Consider the following 17,466-nt stretch of genomic DNA (forward strand, 5'->3'; position numbering starts at 1 on the left):
TGTGATGAAATAGAACTGTTTAAGGGGACAGTTTCTGAGAAATTTGAGAAGTCTTATATAAATGGATGCAGAGTCAAATAAATAGAATCACAATAATAATTTTTACAATGAAAAAATAATAAAAAGACAAACCACTTTGAAAGATATAGGAACTCTGATAAGCATAATAACCAACCATGATTCCAGAGGACTAATAATGAAACATGCTATCCATCTCTCGATAAAGATTCAAATTACAGAATGAGACATTATTTTTGTGAACAAAATTGGGTAGCCAACACATTGTTTTCTTTCTCTTCCAGTAGTCTCCTAGAGGGAAGTAGGATAAATGACATGGCCCAGGGCCACCTGGCTAGCAAGTGCTTGACTGAACTGCAGTCATCCTGATTCCACACAACACCTCTAATGCACTGGTCTTCCAAAAATGTCTTTACAATATACATTACTGTATCTGTATTTCTACAGTTCCTCCAACAATTGTCATAGTTCTTATTGTCACTTTTGCTAGTCTGATTAAAATGAGGCAAAACTTCAGAATTCTTTTAACGTACATTTCTTTTATTAGTTATATTTATGATGTTTTCCCTAAGTTTGTTAATAATGATAAAAACATTAATTTATGTGTTTTGGTCATTAGTTTTTAGGGAAAAGATTCTTGTTCTTTTATAGTTTGAAATCTGGTATAAGTAACTCCTTTCTATATTTTTTCATTTTTTCTCTAGAGATTTTTATATGTGTGAAATGATCCTCAGAGTTATTTTGAATTGAGTTTTTCTTATCCATAAATATTAGAAGTAATCATTCATATAATTACTAATAGTTTTTAATTCTTTTGAGAACTATTGGCTTATATGATTTGATCATTTCTCCACTAAAGAATGGCTTGGGAGGCAGCTGGGTAGCTCAGTGGATTAAGAGCCAGGACTAGAGATGGGAAGTCCTAGATTCAAATCTGTTCTAAGAAACTTCCTAGATGTGTGACCCTAGGTAACACTGAACTCCCATTGCCCAACCCTTATCATTCTTCTGCCTTGGAACCAATACATAATATTGATTCTAAGACAGAAGGTAAAGGTTTAAAAGAAAAGAATAGCTCTTGATCTTATTAATTTTCAATACATCATACCAAAAATACAGGATATATAGATTTCCCCACCAATCTATTGTTTTATTTCTTATCCTAGTTATATTTATTTTATTCATTTAAATCTGAAACATTTTAATAAATATAGACAAATTATTTTTATCTTATATTTTATTTGCATTGGGTCCTAGAACTTAATTGAGGTAATATCTTCACGACCATATAATTTAAGAGACAAAAAAACAAAAACAAAAAACCCCTAGCTATTTAACATTATTAAATATCCTTGTATTTAAGTTATGCTCAGTAATAGTGCTTTAAAATAATTATCTTCTTTCATTAAAAAATTATACTTAAAAACAGTTTCAAAAGTGTGAATTTTAGATTTTCTCCATTTTGCTTAGGCTTAGAATTCTAGCAACCAGGACTGTATACACCCCTCTTAAGGATTAAGTGTTGAGGAGGATGGCCTATGACCAACATGTGCTAGCAAGTGACAAATAAGAAACAACCGACATACCCCCCTAGGCTGTCCTAAGTCAAACTTAAGCTACCATTGGTACATGTGAGACACAGGAAGTGATGTAAAGAATGGTCTATATATTTTGCGTCACTTCCTCTTGCTGGTCTCTCAGGCTCAATTGCTCTCTCGCAGAGACATTGGGCTTTTTCATCATTGGGAGCTCATGGCAGCATTCTTAGCATGCTTGGTGAGTGGTTTAGGCTGATTCCTCTTTTCCTTTATGTCCTAAAGCACTATCCTCCTAGGAGGCCCCTCATCTCAGAGGAGGCCTCATGGCTTGAAGTCAAGCTATATTGAGAAGGTCCCTTGGCCTAGGCCTCTGAACTCCTGTCTGGCTTGCCAGAGCAGTCCAATTGCTTTTCCTCTCTCCCTTCTTCTTAATTTCTTCCTACTATTGTAATTTAAACCACCATAAAAATCCCAAAACAACTTGAGTATTTTATTGGGATTGAATTTTAATCCCTGGCAACCACTAGTATAATATATTCAGTCCACAACAACCCTAATTTTTATTCCTAACAAAAGACAAAGTATGAAAGATGCAATATGATACTCACAAGATTTTCCATATCTGTGCGAGCCAACATGTATGTCCTCACATTACTATTTTGATGCAATAACATATACAAAAGAAGAGTTGCTTGATCAGACTTCTGCTGGTCACATAGGGCTGTATACAAACTATTAAAGTTAATCTGGAAAGCATGTGGATTTGAAGAGGGGAAAGCAGTGTTATCTGAAATAGAGAAAACAAACACAAATTGGTTTTTTAATAATTTCCGTGTAAAAACAATTTTAATATTTTCTAAAATTTTGAGTTGCAAATTCTCTCTCTCCTATTTCCCCTACTCTATTCCTGTAACAGTAAGCAATTTGATATAGGATTAACATTTTTAATCAAGCAAAACATATTTCTATACTAGTAATATTATAGAAGACACACATGAAAAAAAAAGAAAATAAAAAGAAAAATAGTATGCTTTGATGTGTATTCAGACTCCATTAGTTCTTTCTCTGGAACTAGATAAGCATTTTTCATCATGATTTCTTTGGAGTTCTCTTAGATCTCTGTATTGCTGAGAATAACAAAGTCATTTACAGTTGATCATCATAAAAATTAGTGTTTCAATATACACTGTTCTCTTGGTTTTGTTTACTTCACTTTGCATCAGTTTATGTAAGTCTTTCCAGGTTTTTCTGAAATTCTTCTGCTTATCATTTTCTTATAGCAAAAGAGTACTCCATTATAATCATATACAATAAATTAGTTAGCCATTCCCTATATAGTGGATACCCTTTCAATTTCCAATTAGAAATATTTTTGTACAAATAGATACTTCAGTAGGGTTGAATTGAATTGTTGAATTGAAGGGTATGTGATTTTATAGCCTTTTGGCCAAAAATCCAAATTGTTCACCAGAATGGTAGAATCAGTTCATAACTCCATTAACAATTCAGTAGTGACTCAATTAGTCAATCTGATAGGTGTGAGGTCCTACCTCAGAGTGTTTTTAATTTGAATTTCTATGTAGACCAATGACTCACATAGAATTAATCTAAAAAACTTATCCTTAAAATATATGAGAAAATTACCATTAAGGTTTTTTCTTTTATTTTTAAAGTGCTTACAATTACCTTTCTGATTTTCATCATCCTCTGTAAGCCACTTATGAAAATAATGACTAGAAAATTAAGTTGTTTTTTTAAAACACATAGCTAGCAATAAATATTAGACTGAAATAGATATGTCTATCTTCAGATTCTATGACAGTAATAATGTACCATAAGTCAAGAATAAGCTAAGAAAATCCTCATTCTTTTGTGAATTCATTTACTTCAAAGAGCTATTCCTCGTGTTTTCTAACAAAACTATTTATACATTCTTATTTAAATTCTTATTTATTTTATTTTAAATTTTACTTAATTTTCCCCCAATTGCAAGTAAAAACAGTTTCTACATTTTTCAAAGAATATTGAGTCTTCAAATTCTCTTTCTCCCCAACCTAAACCCCTTACCCTTTAGAGATGGTAGTGTAAAAATAATAATGGTGAGTTACATAAAAATAGATGGAGATACTATGCCAAAATAGATTCAAAATGGTTCAGATACTTTTGATAGATGTAATCAAAAGTATCTTCAGTGATAAAGTGATGTGAAGTTCAAATGTGAACTTCCCTTCAGGGCCAGGAACAAGGATGCTAAAGAGACTCTTACTATAAAAAATAAAATATTTATTGAAATATATGAGGATAGCAAGGATTTCTAATTCTAAGGGATTCTAAATCCACCCAAATAAACTCTCTTCTCCTGTGTTTCACAGGCTACACTAATCCTCCTTGAACTGACTAACCCAAATTTATATTATTCTAAATAAAACTACTACTATTATCATTATAATTCTTAACTTCACCTTACAGTTATAAAATAACAAGGCTAGCTGGTTAAGTCTCAACAAGAATCACATTAGGACTCTGAGCCTTAACAGACTCAGAGTCCAAACCAAAGACCAGATATTTCTTTGGTTTTCTCAGATATAAACCAATTTATTAAGACAGAAATAGATAGTCAATAGTGTTTCCCAAGTTGGAAAAAGAAAACACTAAGCTCCTTCAGGTTTTTCTCTTAGACAGAGAGAGAGGCAAAGATGTTACCTCCTCCGGCCCTGAGAGAGAGAGTCTCTCTGTGTGTGACTCGACCAATTGCCACTCCCAGGGAGAGTAAAAGACACAGAAAAACAGTTATACCTGTCAACAGTTGAAATTAACACACTCTTTCAGCACTGCTTCAAACTAATTCTTTCTCAAGCAAGTCACTCTACTTCTCATCTCTAAACTAATAAAATAATTCTCATTTTCTAATATCATCTCAGTAGTCAACCTTATATAGATTTTACATGTGCAAATATGTAAAATAGTTTTTCATACTAATCCTTCTGTGAAAGGAAATTAGCACAAAAATATTAAGTGAAAAAAGTTTGCTTTGGTCTAGATTCAGATTCTAGCAGTTCTTTCTCTGGAAATTGATGACATTTTTTAGCTTGAATTCTTTGAGATTATTTCGTACATTATTATCACAGTGATTCAATGTACAGTATTCCTGTCACTGTGTGCAATGTTCTTCTCTTTATTCCATTTTGCTTCAGTTTGGGAAGTTTTTCCAGGTTTTTCAGAGCTCCTCTTGCTCGTCATTTCTTATAGCACAACAATATTCCATTACAATCACATATTATAGCTTACTTAGTGATTCTCCAATTGCTGGGTATCTCTTCAGTTTCCAATTCTTTGCCACCACAAAAAGAACTGCTTTAAATATTTTGGTTCATATAAACCCTTCACCTTTGGGGTACAAACCTAGTAATGGTATTGTTGGGTAAAAAGGTATGTATAATTTTATAGCCCTTTGAGCACAGTTCCAAATTGCTCTCCAGAATGACTGAATCAGTTCATAACTACTCCAACAGTGCATTAATGTCTCAATTTTCCCACATACTTTCCAAGTTTCTAATTTTCCTTTTCATAAAAGTGAATCTGAAAAGGCATGGGGTGGAATCTGAGATGTATTGATTTGCATTTCTCCAATTACTAGTGATTTAGAGCATTTTCTTTACATAACTACAGAGAGTTTTAATTACTTTGAGAACTGCCTGTTCATATCCTTTAACCAATTATTAATTGGGGAATAACATTTGGACCATTATAAATGCAAGTCTTCCATCCTATTTCCCTGTTTAGTTTCTGATCACCACTTCTCCCAATTTGCCCTCTTTCCTATCCACCTCACCCCCCCTTCTCTTAAACCCCATTCTCCCACTTTCCTATAAGGTAAAAAAGATTTCTATATCCTATTAATTGTATAGGTTGCTCCCCCAATTCGATGAGAATAAGGTTCCTGTACTCTCTACCCTACCTTCCCCATCTTCCATTGTAAAAACTCTTTCATGCCTCTTAAAAAAGAAATCTACCTCCAACTTCTCGAATTTGGACCATATCTCAGGGTATTTGGAATTTGCCCTCATAGTTTCCAAAATAGATTCTCTTGCCATGCCAAGCTATCTATAATTCTCTATAGAATTCATCTTCAAATCATTATACTCAGGCAACCATGGAGTAAGAGCAGTATTGTTATTAGTTTGCTCCACAATCTGTTGCTTCTCCCTCTTTGTTAAAATTTCATATAAGAGAAGATCAAAATCTTGAAAATTTATATCAAAGATTCTGATAATACTTTCAAACTCTTTGACAACCTGCATTGGTTCTTCTTCATTTGGGGAATCCATTTCTTTAAGGATTTCAGTTCACCTTGTGTGAAATTCTTATGCTGTCTAATATGAACAATTCATGGTCTCTTGTAATATATGGGACATCTCTTAAAAGGCACATTCTTGCTGGAGTATTTTCCAAAACCTCAGCTTCTAGTTGTAGCTTTGTAGGAGCTTGTTGTTGGGTAGCCCCTCTAAGCTTAACTAGTTCCTGTTGGTTTAGTCCATGTGCCATCCCATTAACTTTCATCAATTCCACACAAGTTGTTTCAATTTGGTAGTTTAAGTAGCAGAGCAATAACCAATTGTTTCAATTCACCATTTCCAAAATTCATTCAACCATAAATATTGTATTTCCTTAATACCAATCTTAAACCTTTTACTAATACAGACTTAACACAGAAAATCAATATAATCGATGGAACATAGGACAAAGCCCTTCCTATAGTCATTTCAGTGATGGGTAATAACATTTACTTCTTAAACCAACCATGCAGGTAATCAGACATAGCAACCAAAATAACATAAGGGATTTGAAAATATATAATACCATAAACTCATATTTGTAGTAGTGATAAGTTCTATTTCAGATAACACCAGCTCTTCTATTGATTTAGATAACAAAAAGTACTGTTGCTTGCCACTTTAATAAGTACATAGCTAGTAAGCACCTTTTAGAATGAAAGCTGAGTGAAAGAGAGTGAGATGGAATCTTCCACTGCTTCCCCGCAACTGAACTGCAGTGGCAGTTCCCAATAGAATGTTCCAGGAGTGCCTGGGAGACAGAATTCTAAACAAAAGGGCTACCAGTCAGTAAGAGCCACTCCCCCTCCTAGCAGCACCAGAATTCCAAATCAAGCTGACAGTTTCCCTTGAAATTCAAAATTTTCTTGGCTCTATTCCTTGTAACTCACCAACTGAAAAAGAAATCTGTCTCCAAAAGGAGAAGTTTTTTATGCATCTTGAATCTTGAATTTCAGAGTCAAATTTACCATCCAGCTCTGGCCTTTTCATCAAGAATGTCTAAAAGTTCTTTATTTCAGTGAATACTCATTTTTCTCCTTGAAGAATTATGTCCATTTTTGCTGGGTAAGGAAATCCTGGTTGAAGTTTTAGCTCCTCTGGCCTCTAGAATATCATATTCGAGGCCCTCTAATCCTTTAATATAGAAGCTGCTAAATCTTGTGTTAATCTGACTGTGGCTCCGTGATAGTCAAATTGTTTCTTTTTGGCTGCTTGCAATTTTTTCTCCTTGATCTGGGAGTTTGGGAATTTGGCTAGTATATTCCTGGAGTTATCCTTTCGGGATATCTCTTTCAGGAGATGGATTCTTCCCATTAACATTTTGACCTTTGATTCTAGAATATCAATGCAGTTTTCCTTGAAAATTTCTTGAAAGATGATTTCTACGCTCTTTTTTTTTTTAATCATAGCTTTCAGTTATTCCAATGATTCTTAAGATTATCTCTCTGGGATTTATTTTCCAAGTCATTTATTTTTCCAATGAAATATTTCACATTTTTTCCAATTTTTCATTCTTCTATATTCATTTGATTGTTTCCTGATGTCTTGTGGAGTAATTATCTTCCACTTCCCCAGTTCTAATTTCTAAGACAAAATTTTTCTAGCATAAGCTTTTTGTACCCCCTTTTGCCTTTGGCTGATTCTAATTTTGAAAGAGTTATTTTCCTCAGTGAATGTTTGTACCTCCTTTTTCCACATAGCGAATTCTGCCTTTTAAGAAGTACTCTTCATTGAATTTTTGTGCTTCTCTTAATAACTGATTGAGCTATTTATTCTCTTTAAGATATTATTTTCTCCAGTATTTTTTGTACCTCCTTTGCCAAGTTGGTGGACTCTTTTAACATCATTTTCTTGTATCATTCTCTTTTCTGAAATTTTCTTCTACCTCTCTTATTTCATTTAAAAGTCCTTTTTGAGCTCCTCCATTAATTGGGGGAGGGGTGTTGAGAGCAATTCATATTTTTCTTGAAGACTTTGGATATAGTGATGTTGTCATCGTCTTCTCAGTTTGTTTTTTAGTCTTCCCTATCATCAAAATAACTTCCTATGCTGGGTTACTTTTTTTGTTGTTTATTCATTTTCTATCCTTTTTCTTTTCTTTTAATTTAAAAAAGTGTTATAGTTGGACTCTGTAATCGTAGTGAAGTTACAAGCTCAGGATCCTTGGGCAGTTGTTCTGGGGACCTATCTGATTTCAGTTCTTCCAAGGTGGTATGATATAAGGTGAGGTGTATTTAATACTCAACACAGTCTGGGTGCTCTACTCTGTGAGTAACCACAAGCATTAATTCATCCCCTGAAACTATGACATAGTCCCCTATTACAATGTGGCCTCTTTCTAGACATTCTAAAATACCCTGAAGTCATATATCACAGCCTATTTTGTATGGTTCCAACAATATCAATAGTGACAAATGGTTCCTTTCTTAATAATTAATAGGGTTATTTTAGAAATCCAAGTTTAGTTTAGAATGGATGGATGGATGGATGGATGAGAGTAATCGACCATCCTAAAAGTCTTGCCTGAACTTTACTTCATTAATAAGTAACTAATATTTTGGCCAAACTTTCTTTTTGTTTTTCAAAACACCAAGAGATATTTTTAAAGGACATGAAAATGCTATATATAACACCAAGTGGAATTGCTCGTCACTCCAGGAGGGGGGGGAGGAAGAAGGATAGAAAAGATCATCAATCATGTAACCATGAAAAAATATTCTGAATAAATAAAATTAATAAAATATTTTAAAAACATAAAATACAAATATGGGACCACTAAAAACATGGGAAACGGGCTTCAACACTTTCATCATCTGTCCTCTGATGGAAAGAAATATGAGCCAAAACAAATTTTATCTTCCATACAACAGTTCTATTCTCAAGTTCTCCTTTCTAACTGTTAGGCATATGGGGAAAGTGTACTTAAAACTCACCTTATTGTACTGGTTATTCATTTTCCCTACCTTTTCCTTACCCCCTTATAGCAAAGGATATCTTCTCAAATTTTCACACAGCATTTTTACCACTTTAATACAATCACTAGTTTGAATGACTGTCTGGTCTTAAAATATTAAAGAGATAGAAGAGGAGGTGGATGGTGTGTCTTTTATGAATGTTTAAAAGATGCTTCTATGGACAGTTCATGATTCCTAGAAAAAATATCTGAGGGGGCATGCAGGTTCACATCCAGGTAGGCCAATTGCCTTGGTTCCATCTGGTGGTATACTTTATTGCACTGTGATAGACAAAGGCAGAAGCAATGGAGATGAGAATATGAACACTGTTTTCATTTCCCTACTGTATTTCTACTTCTTCAATTCTCCCATCCTATTTCCCTATACTCCCATTGCTTATTGCTTTACCCCTTTCTTTAATTGGTTTGAAGCAAGTTTTAGGGTAAAATCCTTTATTATTCTTCCATATAGCTTAGATAAATAAATTGGTATATACATATTTGCTTACAAATGGCAAAGCACGTGACCTCTTTGGGACTCAGTCTTCTCATCTATAAAATAAGGGAAAGGGAGTACATGGTCTCTAAAATCTCCATCAGGTCTACATTCTGCTTATAAATTAGAATTACTCGTTGAGAAATGAATTCAATTTGGATGAAATTAGAAGTTTATAAGATGAGAAAAACCTCTATAATATGAAGACTGATTTCTGAGGCCAAAACTGGATGTTCAAGCTAACCTTTTTATTTATACTGATTATGGGACTACAGAAAAATTATCCAAAGAGAAACAAAACTTGAAGTAGTTTCACTACAAATATATACTGATTACTCCTTAAATCTTATTTGGAGAACATTTTAGATTGCTGCAAAGTTCCACATTGGTTCATAATTACTTTAGTATCAAATGGCATTATAAAAATTAGCTGCCATCAAAAATTATGAAAAACTGAGAAATATATTATTTAAAATATAAAATTCTAGGAAGAACCTAACCAAAATTTGTCCTGGAAATCTAGATTAATTAGTTATAATTTTTGAAGCCAACTACACAAAAATGACTCAAAGTAAAAAAATATTCAGTAGTGATACTGAACTTTTTCATGAAAGCTATACTTACATTTATAGATGCCAGGTAAAAGTTATTTTTACAATGATTTGATGGAAAAGGTAATACTTGTATTACCATATTATGTGTTTCTGCTACTCTAGGAATTTTAGGCATTGCACTACACGATGAAAAAACAAATTAAGAGTTTACATATTTTCACACAAGACAAATTGGAAAGCCTAAATAAAACATTCCGTATTACAACTGGAAGAGAGGGACCAGAGGCTGAGTCAAGATGGTGGCTTAGAGACAGCAACAGCCCAGACCTCCATAAACCCTTCCTCACTGATCAAAAACACAATGCTCTGAGGGGACTAAAAACCAAATCTCACAACAGAACAGAGCTAGGGAACCCTCCTCCTGGACCCAACATAAAAAGTACACCCAAAAAAAAAACCTGAATTCTAGAACATTTGTGTTTATGGGGAAGGAAGAAGGAAGGTCCCAGGACCCCCCCACCCCCCAGCACTGAGCATCCAGCAGTGGCTGGAATCTCTGGGAAGGCAAAGGCGCAACTATGGAGGGAGTACCTTAACAGCAAAGCTGGGCCAGGCTCAGGGCATAGAACACAGGCAGCTTAGAGGCAGCTGGAGAAGAAGGTCAGAGCAGGCATCCCAGTTGTAGCCAAGATGTCCCATTTTGTTTCCCCCCCACCCCACTTCTTCTGGAGGTTTTGACCTCAGGACACATCCAGCTTTGCAGATCAACTCCTCTGCCCTGGCTCAATAGGGCAGATAAGAAGCCTTCAGAGGGAAGGGAAGCTCAAGCTCCAATACCCCTCCCCACAAACTGATATGAGAGTATTGCTGATTAAGCCCCAAGGACAAATGCTGCAACAAAATACAGGCAATGACCTTGACAAAAGGGTGGGAAGCCCAGCTCCTTTTCAGTTCCTGCTGTTAGCCTTGGAAAATCTGATAACCTGCAATCAGCAGAAAAAAAAAAAGCCCCTTCAGAAGAGAACAGCCCCAACCCACAGATTCAGCACATAATGAGAGAAGCAAAACTATAGGCAACTGCATGGGGGGTGGGGGGGATAAAAAGGGGAAATATAAGTAAACAACAGAAAAAGAAAAAAGAAGTTACAATCGACAACTTCTGTCCAGGCAACATACAAAGAGCAAATGAAACAGAGGAGGATCAAAGAACACCAAGCAAAAACACAGAAACTCCACGGAATTGGACACAAGATTTGGAAGAACTCAAAATACAATAAAAAAAAATTAAGAAAGGCTGAAGACAAGTGGGAAAAGGAATTTAAAAAGCAAAAAAATCATCTGAAAACAGAAAAGTGTCTTGAAATCCAAAATTAATCAGCTTGAAAATGAGACAAAGGAGATGAAAGATAAAAAGGAGAAGGATGACCAAAAAGCCAAGAATGAAATTCAGTCTTTAAAAACTAGAATCCAATAACTAGAAGCAAATGGAAGAGAGGGGCCCTAGTTCAAGGACCTGAAACTGTTTCATTTTGTAAACAAGGAAACTAAAAGGCTATAAGAAAGGAAGTGGAGAGAGGCAGTTGGCATAGAGGCAGCAAACATTCAGACCTCTGAAAACCCTTCCTTACCGATTGCAAACTAAATGCTCCTAGGGGACTGAAAAATCAAACCTAACAATAAGACAGAGACAAGGAACCCTCCTGCTGAACTCAATTTAAAAGGTATGCCCCCCAAAAGTATAGGAATAGAAGGGCCTTTCCTAAAAATAATAAACAGTATCTATCTAAAACCATCAGCAAACATCATCTCAATGGGGACAAACTAGAAGCCTTCCCAATAAGATCAGGACTGAAACAAGGATGCCCATTATTACCTCTATCATTTAACATTGTACTAGGAACACTACCAGTAGCAATTGGAGAAGAAAAAGGAATTGAAGGTATTAACATTGGCAATGAGGAGACTAAGCTATCACTCTTTGCATATGATATGATAGTATACTTAAAGAACCCCAGAGAATCAACCAAAAAACTAGTGGAAATAATCAACAACTTTAGTAAAGTTGCAGGACACAAAGTAAACCCACATGAGTCATCAGCATTTCTATATATCTCGAACACATTTCAGCAGCAAGAATTAGAAAGAAAAAATCCATTTAAAATAACCCTAGACAAAATAAAATACTTAGGAATCTATCTGCTGAGACAAACACAGGAATTATATGAACACAACTACAAAACACTCTCCACACAATTAAAACTAGACCTAAAAAATTGGAAAAACATTAACTGCTCGTAGGTAGGATGGGCTAACATAATAAAAATGACCATCCTACCCAAACATATTTATTTATTTAGTGCCATACCCATTGAACTACCAAAAAACTTTTTTACTGAATTAGAAAAAAACCTAACAAAGTTCATTTGGAAGAACAAAAGATCAAGAATATCCAGAGAAATCATGAAGAAAAATGTGAAGGAAGGAAGCCTTGCAGTCCCAGATTTCAAACTATATTATAAAGCAGTGGTCATCAAAACTATTTGGTACTGGCTGAAAGACAGAAAGGAGGATCAGTGGAAGAGACTAGGAGTAAGTCTCAGCAAGACAGTCTATGACAAGCCCAAATATCCCAGCTTTTGGGACCAAAACTCATTATTTGATAAAAACTGCTGTGAAAATTGGAAGACAGTATGGGAGAGATTAGGTTGGATCAACATCTCACACCCCTACCCCAATATAAACTCAGAATGGGTGAATGACTTGAATATAAAGAAGGAAATTATAACCAAATTAGGTGAACACAAAATAGTATACATGTCAGATCTCTGGGAACGTAAAGACTTTAAAACTAAGCAAGAGCTAGAAAAAAAAGCACAAAATGTAAAATCAGTAATTTTGATTACATCAAATTAAAAAGGTTTTGTACAAACAAAACTAATACAACCAAAATTGGAAGGGAAGCAACAAATTAGGAAACAATCTTCATTACAAAAACCTCTAACAAAGGTCTAATTCTTCAAATTTATAAAGAACTAAACGATTGTACAAAAAAAAATCAAGCCATTCTCCAATAGATAAATGGGCAAGGTACAGCAATAGGCAATTTTCAGTTAAAGAAATCATAACTATTAATAAGCACATGAAAAAGTGTTCTAAATCTCTTAAAATCAGAGAAATGCTCTGAGGTATCACCTCACACCTAGCAGATTGACTAACATGACAGCAACGGAAAGTAATGAATGCTGGAGGGGATGTGGCAAAGTTGGAACATTAATGCATTGCTGGTGGAGTTGTGAATTGACCCAACCATTCTGGAGGGGAATTTGGAACTATGCCCAAAGGGCGGTAAAAGACTCTCTGCCCTTTGATTCATAATAAGGAAAAAGACATGTACAAAAAATATTCATAGACGTGCTCTTTGTGGTGGCAAAAAATTGGTAAACGCAGGGGATGCCATTCAATTGGGGAATGGCTGAACAAATTGTGGTATATGATGATGATGGATACTATTGTGCTCAGAGGAATAATAAACTGGAGGAATTCCATGGGAACTGGAATGACTTCCAGGAAGTGATGCGGAGCGAAAGGAGCAGAACCAGGAGAACATTGTACACAGAGACTGATACACTGTGGTACAATCTAATGTAATGGACTTCTCCATTAGTGGAAATGCAGATCGGAACAACTTGGAGAAAATCTAGGAGAAAAAAACATTACCCACATTCAGAGGAAAAACTGTGGGAATAGAAACACAGAAGAAAAACAACTACTTGAATACATTGTTTCAAAGGGATATGGCTAGGGATATAGACTCTAAAAGAACATTCTAATGCAAACACCAACAACATGGAAACAACAATATGGAAATAGGTTCTAATCAAAGACATGTGATACCCAGTGAAATTGCATGTTGGCTGCGGGAAGGGTGGGGGAGGGGAGGGAGGGAATTAATGTGATTCTTGTAACCAAGGAAAAGAAGGAAGGAAGGAAGGAAGGAAGGAAGGAAGGAAGGAAGGAAGGAAGGAAGGAAGGAAGGAAGGAAGGAAGGAAGGAAGGAAGGAAGGAAGGAAGGAAGGAAGGAAGGAAGGAAGGAAGGAAGGAAGGAAGGAAGGAAGGAAGGAAGGAAGGAAGGAAGGAAGGAAGGAAGGAAGGAAGGAAGGAAGGAAGGAAGGAAGGAAGGAAGGCAGGAAGGCAGGAAGGCAGGAAGGCAGAAAGGCAGGAAGGCAGGAAGGCAGGAAGGCAGGAAGGCAGGAAGGCAGGGACTTATCAAAGTTCATACAGTAGTTTATGGAAAGCCAGAGTTAGAACCTCAGTATAAAGACTGATGTTCTTGCCACTAAACCACCATATTACCTTTTTGTCTTTAGAGCAAGAGGATTATATGGAGAAAAACCACACAGAACAAAAACTACATAACAATATTAGGCATAATACATTAGAATTTATTTTGAAAACATCAATGAAGATTTCCAATAAATCTTGGAATATAAATATATATAGATATAGATATAGATAGATATAGATATATATAGTCTTTTTTATATTTTTTAAAGAGTTCATCCTAACAAAACCAGAGATTACTACACTTCAGTATGAAATTATTTTGCATAGATTGTTATTCATTCTTATGAATATACTATGTGATGGACAGTGGTTAAAAAACAATCAATATTGGTATATGTGCTTTTCCAAAAGTTAAAAAGGTAGTATGAAATAAAACAATATACCAAGAAAATTCTAATACATTTGAAATAATGCTATTTGTTCATTGAGAAGAAAATAAGAATCTAGGTCATATACTGATGAAATATTAAAATAATAACAATAAAATAATGACATAATCTAAAGAATGAATTTTAGTCCATCTGCTATTTTAAATTATAGTCCATCTGCTATTTTAAATTATAGTCCATCTACTATTTTATATTATTCATGAGGCTATTTCGTTTTACTAGTGTATATATCCAAAGTTGACTTAGTTTTACAATCACACAGAAAGTTGTCCACAATTTTACTATTACTCACCAAGGTAAAAGAGTGAATTAAAATATTTAGCAAATTTAAATAACGATAGTCCTCAAAGCAGGTTCCTCTTCTTGAATTAAAAAAAAATCTAGTTTATTAATTTTTAAGACTTCTCATCATCATGACTGAATTGAAGAGTTAAATCTCCAGTGTCAGAAATAAAGATGCATATAGCAGAATAGAATGGATAGAAGATAAGAAAAGCATTACAAACCTTGTGTGTTCTTAAAGGACATAATGGCTTGTTTGTAGGGGTTTGGTGAATCAGGAGCATCAGTAAGATTAGCCAGCACAAGCAATAGCAGAAGGCTCTGACTGGCAAGAGGTGAAGACTGTTCCTGCTGAGGTGCTGGTTTACTTCCTACTCCACCCAGTGTGAAGACTGTCCAAAGCCCAGCTTATAAAGAAAGAGACAGTGTTTTTATGTTACATTTCATTAAAAAATTTTTTTTAAATTATATATGAACATTATGTATGTTAATATATAAAAACATTATATATAAAAACAAAATGCAACATTTCATAATCAGAAATGCTGAAAAAAAAATTTTTAGAGCTTAACTGACATTATGGTGTTTCTGTATTATTCAACCCTGCTTTTTTCTAACCAATAAACAATCCAACTTGGAGAGGATAATAGAAAATCTGCATCTAGTAGTTCTATTTGTGTATATATCTCTTTGATGAAGTTCATGCTTTCACTGACACAGGAAGACAGGATCCTAAAATGCAATGTTGAAATATTAAAAAAAAGAAAGAGATCCAGTGTCTCAGGAATACAAACAAACAAATTTCAAACCAATGTACCATATATAGTACGGGTGTCAAACTCCATTAGAAAAAGAGGCAAAACTAAACTGAACATAAGAATCTCAGTGGGGAACTTACCGACTTGGAAATCTACATATTGACTTTATCCTTGTTCTATTATACTTTTATTTATTTTGTTAACTCTTTCTCAATTACATTTTCATCCAGTTCACTTATTGCAGAGTATTGCAAGCAACATGGACTGCAAATGGCACATTTGACACCAAACATGCTTTTGGAGATGATAATTCTGTCCCTGTATTTCACTTAAATTTCTCAAAAGAAATTGGCTCTTTCCCATTGAAATCAATTTTTAAATGGCAGTTGTTAAATATTGTTGCTGATCCTTCATTTCAAAGAGAGCCAATGACATCAAAGGGGGATGTCTTGACTAGCTTGTGAACTGGATTTAAGTGAGGCAGAACTGTACAAAGTTTTAAGATTCATTTCCTCTTACAGAATTTTCTAAGTCCAGTAGAAAGACAAAAGCCAGGATATCTAGCTTTAGCTTGGATTTCAATGAATGACCTTGGGGTCTTAGTCAAGCTCTAAGCACTCCACAGCACCCACTTCAACTACCTTCACAGTTAGTGGAAGAAATTATTCTCAACCGTCTATTCCATTAGAAGTCTTCAGATGCCTACAGATACACATCGCCCTAACTCATCTGTCAGTTACTGATAGTTTAGCCCACCTGCCAACAAGTTTACCAGGATATGGTTGTTGCAGATGCCAACAATTTCTTGGAGTCACAGGTGAGAATTATGTGGGGGGGTGGATATCAAAGGTGAATAAGTAGTCCCAAAAAGGGCTTGGAAAGCTCTCACCACAGAGGAAGTTAGTTCTCTCTAAACAACCTATACACTTCAGCTAAAAAGTTAGATCAATTTTGATAGGAAAAACTTTTATATAAAAATACACTATAATCCAAAGAAATTTGGAAATGAAAATAGATAACAATGTTCTTGACATGCATTTTCTAGGGGAAAACCAGTTTGTGAAGAACTAAATAAAATTAAATTGGTAAGACAAAGAAATGAATTTTTCTAAATTATATTATCAAATTTTTATTTTAATCTGTCTTTTCTCATTTTCCTATTTTAATCACTAAAACCAAACAACTATAAAGCACCCCTACAAAACAACACTAAAATGTTAATTTTATAAATGATTCGTTCTCTTATCTTAGAATTCTGTATTGTTATTTAACTTTGAGTTTTACTGAGGTTGTATTAATCATATTAAGTATTATAAAAATAAGAAAATTTCAAAATGCCTCAAACACATGAAAAATTATGATTATGCAACTATGTTCTGAACACAAACAAAAGTATAATTTCTTGGATAAAATGATTTTTAGAATTCTCAGTAATTCCTTATTCGAGTAATGATAATCCCTTTTATGGTCATTTAAGTTAAAAAATATGCACAAAACTAAATAATTAAATGGAAGCACAGTTTGATATCTTCTCTCTCATTGTTCCTAATAAGAATACATCACCTGACATTTTATTTTATTCCCCATCCTTCTCTAAAATTTACTGTAAATTCCATTAAAAGGGTATAGGTTATAAGCTTTTTGTATTCATATTTTTACCAGCTTCTCTTTTTATACCAAGCAATCTAGTAATGAACATTTCTCTTACATTGCAAGGTACATATGGGATACTGAGAAGATTCTCTTTTAAATTACCTTCAAGTTCTAGTTTTTTTAATTGTATATGAACTATTTTAAAGT

The 17,466-nt window shown here is 34.3% G+C and overlaps 1 protein-coding gene across 15 annotated transcripts in view; it reads right to left on the bottom strand.

The window, feature by feature from the left end:
- DYM (dymeclin) overlaps positions 1-17,466 on the bottom strand; it is a 617,255-nt gene that overhangs the window by 358,554 nt on the left and 241,235 nt on the right. For 13 of the 15 annotated variants that reach the window (XR_008917836.1, XM_003340591.3, XM_056824408.1 and 10 more), the window contains 2 exons: positions 15,133-15,315; positions 2,165-2,343 (listed from right to left, as the gene is read on the bottom strand). Coding sequence is in view for 14 of the 15 variants with exons in the window: in XM_003340591.3 (XP_003340639.1) it covers positions 2,165-2,343; positions 15,133-15,315 (362 nt within the window). In the remaining variant the exon portion in view is untranslated. The remainder of the gene's footprint in view (positions 1-2,164; positions 2,344-15,132; positions 15,316-17,466) is intronic. The other 2 variants (XM_056824411.1, XM_056824416.1) reach the window with 1 other exon arrangement.

Source organism: Monodelphis domestica, chromosome 3 (assembly GCF_027887165.1).
Source record: "Monodelphis domestica isolate mMonDom1 chromosome 3, mMonDom1.pri, whole genome shotgun sequence".
NCBI classification, from domain to species: domain Eukaryota; kingdom Metazoa; phylum Chordata; class Mammalia; order Didelphimorphia; family Didelphidae; genus Monodelphis; species Monodelphis domestica.